The 7,789-nt window shown below is 32.2% G+C and overlaps 1 protein-coding gene across 1 annotated transcript in view; it reads left to right on the top strand.

Annotated features, from left to right (window-relative positions):
- The first annotated feature begins 1,281 nt into the window (after nucleotides 1-1,281).
- The window catches only part of LOC108914081 (DNA mismatch repair protein Msh2), a 30,537-nt gene continuing 24,029 nt past the window's right edge, over nucleotides 1,282-7,789 (top strand). Inside the window, exons 1-4 of the mRNA XM_018719785.1 lie at nucleotides 1,282-1,335; nucleotides 2,337-2,693; nucleotides 4,867-5,845; nucleotides 5,897-6,214. Coding sequence (XP_018575301.1) covers nucleotides 1,324-1,335; nucleotides 2,337-2,693; nucleotides 4,867-5,845; nucleotides 5,897-6,214 — 1,666 coding nt within the window. The 5' untranslated portion in view covers nucleotides 1,282-1,323. The remainder of the gene's footprint in view (nucleotides 1,336-2,336; nucleotides 2,694-4,866; nucleotides 5,846-5,896; nucleotides 6,215-7,789) is intronic.

Below are 7,789 nucleotides of genomic sequence, written 5' to 3'. Positions count from 1 at the left end.
ATTTCGCAAAAAATGATACCATTAAAATTATCTCTGGCCCACTGGAAATGCTCATGCGGGAAGCCCCTAAACAAAGTGAATTTAGTCTCTAGAATTGGTCAAAATAACCGTTCCATCCCTATTTCTCCTTAACAACGATTCAGTCGATTCAAACTAATTTTATATTAAAGTTTTGTTTGATGCTAAAGCATGTTACTTATTATTGACGATATCATTAGCTTGTCTTCAGACGATATCATTCGCTTTCTTCAGACGATACAAATGCACTGGTTAATTCATTATGTACAGATACTGTGTTATTATGTCAAGTACATAAATAAAAGTGTTACATTATAACCCATAGGTTTAAATAAAAAAATGTTGTGCTTCTCAACTGATAACAAAAAATAGTTCATGTCGTCATCTGTAAGGACTTTTGAACCTTATTTCTTCCAGGAAATATTTATGAAGTACATATAACATGTGTTAACCGGTTTTTTCATAAATTAAATGCATTGATTCTACGTAGAAAATTATTTAGCTTCATAGATTTTCTCCAGAAAATAGCAAAGCATCTAAAAATGACATGTTTTTCCTATATTCTTACATTTAATTCTTAACAATTACTGAATGGACCAAAGACAGTTGTTTGTCATATTTATACAGGGTGTTTCGCATAAGAACCGACACGGAGCAAGGGAACCCAAAATATGGTGATTTAACTCAACTTGCATCCCTGAGAATCTATAGGTCTTGAACGTGGGGTTTCAAATTTCGAAAAAACCAATATCTCAAGTTATACTTGAACTTAGAAAAACCAAATTTGGTACACGGTGTGAGTGTACCAATAGCATTAATCGACGACAGTATGTAGAGTTCAATTAAAGCATTTTAAAGGGTTGATAAGGGATGGTGCACTCAGGGTGAGTTGCCTTAAATTACCATATTTTGGGTTCCCCTACATTCCTCTGCTCTTTGTCGGTTCTTATGCAAACCCTGTATATAAGTTGATATTTGCCTAAAATAATTGTGATAAAAAATGTAGCTAATACTGATAATACGCGATAAAATCAAATAAATATGAGATATACGGTATACGAAGACATTTTTTTTAAAAACAATAACGATTTTTTAAGCAATATTCAAAAATTTTGTTACATACTAAATATGTACAAAACAGAATAGGCATATTTTGAATTTTGCTCATGTTAGTTGCAACTTAGATTCCTTGACCTAGTGATCTTAAGCCACATGTAGTGTGCCGAACACTGTAAATATAAACAATATTATTCTGATAGATGCATTTATGTTTTATTTTTTGTTGAAATTGGAGCAGAGCAGTGGATGTCGATAATAGTAAGCAGAATTAACTATCTTTTTTATTATCGATATTTTGCTCGACTTTCACCTAAATACATTTAAACTTGTTTTGGTGCTTTTATTCAGATATTCACTATCTGAGTACATTTACAAATATTTTGTTTACGATTTAGTCGACTTCTAAGAAGCAGTGTGAGGTAATTACTGTTCAATATCATTCATAAAATTTTTAATTATATGAAAAAATAACGTCGGAATATGTTTATTTTTTTTATTTTCTCAGAGTATTTTGTCGCGTCTTTATTATTATAGATACATTTGGACCTAGGGTCACCATTAAAAGTAACAACATATTTGTGGATATTTGCAGATATAAACATTTTTCGAATAATTTGCAATTTGATCATACAATATTTTTGATCTGTGGAAAGTTTTTGGTTATTTTATCACATGGTTTTCATATCTTTAATTTTTCTTACTAAACAGTTAGATTAGTCATCTAACTGTTCGACTATCTGTGGGTGCATATTTTTTAAAATCGATTGTTAAAAGCTTTTATATTATAATTTAACTTGAAGGGACTATTTTTAAATTTTGTCTTTTGCAAAGAAAATAGCAATAGCATAAGAAATGTTTAATTTAATAAAAAATAGGGAGCATAGATGGTTAAATAATTTCTGGGCTTGTTATCACATCAGTTTAGACTTCCCGCTATTTCTAGATAAAGAACTTCAGTATTCGTAAGTTTATTTGGACCTTCAACGACCTTATAGGACGTTTATTAACATTATAATGATTTTCTGATTTCCGTAAATTTTGATGTCGATCTTTAATTTAGTTTGTTTCTGATCGATTCATTATACCATTGTTCAGGTTTAGCATCAATTTTTACTTTTATTGATTTTTATATACTATTAAATAATTTTGGAGCAATCCAAATATACATTTATGAATATTTTTATTTTTTCAATTACTTAAATAATAGCGATTCAGTATTAATGGTTAAGGATCAGAGTTTTTCTTTAATATTTTTCTAGAAACCACCATCCACCGTTCGTTTATTCAACCGTAACGATTACTACACATGTCATGGCGAAGATGCCAATATTGCTGCTGGATTTACCTCTGCTGCTATCAAGATCATGGGCGAGCAGCCTAAATTGAGTTATGTGTGTCTCAACAAAACTCAGTTCGAATTATTTCTAAGGGAATTACTTCTGGTGAGGCAATATCGCGTTGAAGTCTATGTTAAAACATCCCAAAAGAATAATGACTGGTATTTGGAGTACAAGGGATCTCCAGGGAATTTGAGCCAGTTCGAAGAACTGTTATTTGAAAATTCCAACATAGAGTTTTCGAATTCTATCATGGGATTAAGATTAGTACAAAATAAGGTAAGTGGCACATAAAATGACGACGGCAAGCAATTTACGAATATTCAATTTAAGAAAAAAGCACACTACAAATATGTATTGGTTATTATTATTTTTGCAATGTTGAAGTTTTGAAGATAGAAAATTTTGTCTTTTATTTGTATATTTGGTAGAACTCATAGTCCACATTCGAGATATGTTAATAAAATTACGGATAACAGAACCTACCCTCTCCTTATTGACAGGGGCATCTGTATATGTGGAATATTGTCAATTTTTCATTGAATTAAAGAATCTATAATAATTCTAGATCTTACCGTTTTCAGTCAAATTATACATATAGTTATCTAAAAATTGGCCAATAGAGAAACTCCAATGTGTCCGATAATCCATTGCGAAGGAAATTAATAACCAATTTATCGACTGTGACATAAAGAAACGGTGAATTTTAAAGTACTATTTGACTTACGAGGGCCCAATCTAGATTTATGAATATAACCAACAGTATAAATCCGTAACGTCTCTGTTTAGTACCATCATGAATATATTTAATTTTGAGAGTTGAGAATAAGGTGTAGTTTACAGATACTGTTATTAGTCGTTAGAAATACCTACACGAAAATATGAGGATAAAAATTCTTTAAATTGTTTGTCTTATATTTATACAGGGTGTTCTACAAGCTCTATGACAAACTTTGACAGATGGTAGCTGGTTAGTTTCAAACATTTTTTCTTAATGAAAATAGGTTACGAGCATTTTAAAAATATGATTTCATATTTCAAAGTAGCCTGAAAAATAAAAATAATAGTTGCTATAACAGTCATTATTATTTGTGTCATTTTGTTTATTCATTGGACACTTAGCGTTAAAGTGCTAAATAAAAAATGCATTTATTTGCAACTGAAGAGTATGCAGATATTACAGACAAGCAGCCTGAGAATACCGACGAAGATACCCAAATAGTCATCAACCTGCCTACATAGTCTTTAGTGCACCATTTCGTAGACTTCGAGAAAGTAACCCCGCTCCAAAAAAGGCCATTCGTAATAATGATGTGAATGTACAAAATGCAGAACATGTAATAGATGCTGTAATTGACAACTCTTCAACTGGTGTTCGGCGTAGAACAAGTAATCTTCATTTATCACCGAATGTATGGCGTGTATTGAACAGAGAAATGTTACATCCATTTCATCGCCAAAATGTACAAGCGTTACATGCTAAACATGTGTGTGTCTCAGCGATTAGAATTTTGTCGCGGGTTACTTCAACAACATGCACAAAATGATAAAATTATTTCGCTTGTCATGTGGTCTGATGAAACGTGTTTTGTTAGGGAAGGCATAAATAATAACCATAATCCGCATGCAATTAGATCAGGACGATTTCAACAACGTTTCAGTGTCGACGTTTGGGGTAGCATTTTCAACAATAATTTACTGTCTGTATATGTATGTATGTACGAACGATCGTTTAAATGCAGATTTTTATAGAGTTTTCTCGGAAAACGAACTTTTTGATTTCATTGATGATGTAGGGCTTAATATTGTTCAAAATATGTAGTGTCAGCACGATGGTGCACCACCACATAGATGGAGACAAGTAACTGCTTGGTTAAGTGACCATTTCCCGAATAAATGGTTAGGTCAACATAGTCCAATAGCATGGTCACCGCGTTTTCCAGATCTAAATCCTTTGGACTCTTATTTATGGAAACATATGAAGCAGCTTGTCTACCATGGTAAAATCACTACCCGTTAGGAGTTACTTGAAAGAATTCAGGATGTAGCTAACCAGATAAGAAAGAAATCATCCAAATTTCATCCGTCATGTGATGAAATGTTTAGTTCACCTATGTGAGGCTTGCATTCGAGCCGAGGGTGGACATTTTGAACAATTTTTATAGTCTTAAGATTTGTTAATTTGGTTAATAAAGGTTAACTAATGTTTAAACTTTCATACATACAAATAATAATTTATTGTTGTTATAGCAACCATCATTTTTATTTATCAGGCTACTTTGAATTAAATGTTTGAAATTAACCCGTCTGCATCTGTCAAAGTTTGTCATAGAGCATGTAAAACACCCTGTATAAAATGTGTATGCACCTGTTGGAGCGAAAAATTCATTTTTTTGTATAAAAATTTTAAAAAATGCTTTTTACAATAATTCAAACTAGTATATCTTTTTAGATTTTGGCTATAAGTTGTATAAATATCACCGAAGCAAAGTTTGAGGTTTGCGAAATAAGCGACAACGAATGCTTTTCCGAATTGGAAGCTCTAATCGCTCAAATCGGGCCGAAAGAATGCGTGTTACCCGCCGGCGATTCCCCCGAACTAACGTCGTTAAAAAATGTCTTAGAGCGTAACGGTATTCTGATTGCAAGAGTTAAGAGATCTGATTTCTCAGGTGAAGACATAATACAAGATCTGAACAGATTGCTTTATTTTCGTGAAGACCAACAGAGGAACGCTAGTACTGTTACCGAAACCAATATGAAAGAAGCCATGGGATGTCTTCAAGCCGTAATCAAATTTTTAAATTTAACTGGAGACGAAAAAAATTTTAATCAGTTTAAATTGAACTCTCTTGACCCCCACAGATTTGTAAGATTGGACAACGCGGCATTATACGCATTAAATGTTTTACCTAAACCTGGTTCGCAAACTATAGAGAGCTCAGTTGTCAACCCTAACGCGGCAAAAACTAACAGTTTGAAAGGGATTTTAGATAGCTGCGTGACAGTGCAAGGTCGAAGACTTTTAGAGCAATGGATAAAACAACCTTTGAAGGATTATAATTTAATTAACGACAGACTTGATGCAGTCGAGGCTCTGGTTAAAGACGCTGGAATAAGAATGTCTTTAATCAAGGATTGTCTTCCTCGTTTAACCGATTTAATGTCTCTTTCTAGAAAAATTTCTTGCAAAAAGGGAAAACTGCAGGACTGTTATCGCGTGTACCAGACCATAAGTAGTATTCCAATCATGCTCCAAATTTTGAAGGATACTGAAAATAAATGTATAAAAGCTATGCTCATTGATCCTATTAGTGACATTATAATGGATCTCCAAAATTTTCAGAATATGATAGAGCAGACTCTAGATTTAGAATTGGTAGATAGAGGGGAATTCTTGGTTAAATGTTCTTTCGATGATGATTTGAATGGTAAGTAAATAACTAAAAAAAGTGACGTTAAATACAGACCGGTACTTTTAGAATTGCACGTTAAGAAAGAGAAAATTGGAGAGAAAATGCAAAGAATACTTCGATATGCTGCTGAGGATCTGGGCTTTGAAGAAGGAAAAACAATTAAATTGGAGTGCAACGACCAACATGGTTATTTCTTTAGGGTAACTCTGAAAGAAGAGCACGCTCTTAGAAAGAGTAAAAACTATAAGATTATCGGTGCCATTAAGGGTGGTGTGCGATTTACTAACGACAAATTAGCAGAACTAAATAAAGATTATCAGACTATAAACGAAGAATATATGGAGAGGCAGAAGACCGTTGTTGCGGAAATATTCGAGGTGGCTGGTGGGTATATAATTTCTTATTTATTCAGGGTGATTTATAAATTGATGTATGTATTTCTGTAATATTATGTAAAACTGAGATAAGAAAAACAGCTCTCCAAAGTTTAAATCAATTTTAAGTTAGGTACTATCCTTTTCTGGGTTCAAAAAACTAAAACAAATTACATTTTTATTTGCCAATACATTATTAGTTTTGCTCGTGCTGTAAAATCGTATGACTTGCTCTGAATTAGACGCGTGGTTATTTTTGTGGATTATTTATGCTCAAATCGTTGTTAAATGGCTCATGATTATAAAATAATATAATAGATCCATATCAATGGAATTAGTATTTCTCACAACACACATTTTTGCAACGTACAGGGTGATTCACTATATTTTGACCCCCCCCTCCCCGGTAACTTCTTTGTTTTAAGAGGTATAAAAAAATGTGAAATATAAAAGTTGCACTATTTTTTACGAAGTTTTTGAAATAGATAGTAGAAAAACAAATGAACTCCAAACAAAACGGCCACGGAACTTTGTTAATTTAAATGGAACGCCCTGTATATTATTACATATTTAGATAGAACGTTTCCTGTCGAGCATAGTCATATAGGGTTTGTTGGGTCCGTCTCTAAAAATAAGATAATATTAAAAAACGAAAAGAAAGTTTTTTATTAAGAATTTTAATTAAATAATAATACAAACAGTCAATCAATAACAGTGTTATCATGATATTACTACCTGTCACTATCACGGCCTACCATATAACATTGTCCATGAGTAATTAGGACTCTCACGCCCTAATTAGTGATATTTAGTTAGAATACCTATACGCATTTTGGACTATATCAATGTCCAGTATGTCAAAATATTACAACTAAATCTATAAATCCGTACGTAATTGGAAAAAAAGCAGAAATGCCTGATAGAGGTCTAACAATTACAAAATGTCTTATTTTCTTAATAAAAGACCTTCATTTCGTTTTTTAGTATTATATCGTTTATAAAACGATATAATACTAAACCAAGAGATGGACCCAACAAACCTTATATGACTATACTAGACAGGGAACGTTCTATCCAAATATGTAGAAATATACAGGGTGTTTAAATCAACAAAATTAACATCTGCGGCCATTTTGTTTGGATTTCATTTGTTTTTCTACTATCATTTTCGAAAAATTCATAAAATCGTGTAACTTTTGTGTTTCACATTTTTTTATAACTCTTAAGGGGGCGATTTAGTATGTATATTTTTACCTTGTAACAGAGCTTCAGATGAGGACACAAATCATCGAAGAAACTAACATAATTGAATATTATTATATATCAATGTATTCGCAATGGTTCCCGCTAGTGAGTGAAATAAATTTCAATGCTCATGAGAACAGAAGAATAATTTAAATAAATGCCAAAGTACCTCAATTTTAACCATACTGTTAGTCTGCCAATATATTGGATTTACGACGGAACTAGGTCAGGCACAATAACCAAACTACTTCACTCACTAGAACGGACACTTAGGATCATTTGTATTTAATTTTCAGATTAATATTTATTAACAATTCTATAATTTGTGTCCTCAAGTAAG

Source organism: Anoplophora glabripennis, unplaced genomic scaffold, assembly GCF_000390285.2.
Source record: "Anoplophora glabripennis isolate ALB-LARVAE unplaced genomic scaffold, Agla_2.0 scaffold1014, whole genome shotgun sequence".
In the NCBI taxonomy this organism is placed as follows: Eukaryota; Metazoa; Arthropoda; class Insecta; order Coleoptera; family Cerambycidae; genus Anoplophora; species Anoplophora glabripennis.
Note: the sequence above shows the minus strand (reverse complement) of the source record. Positions and strands in the feature narration are given on the sequence as shown.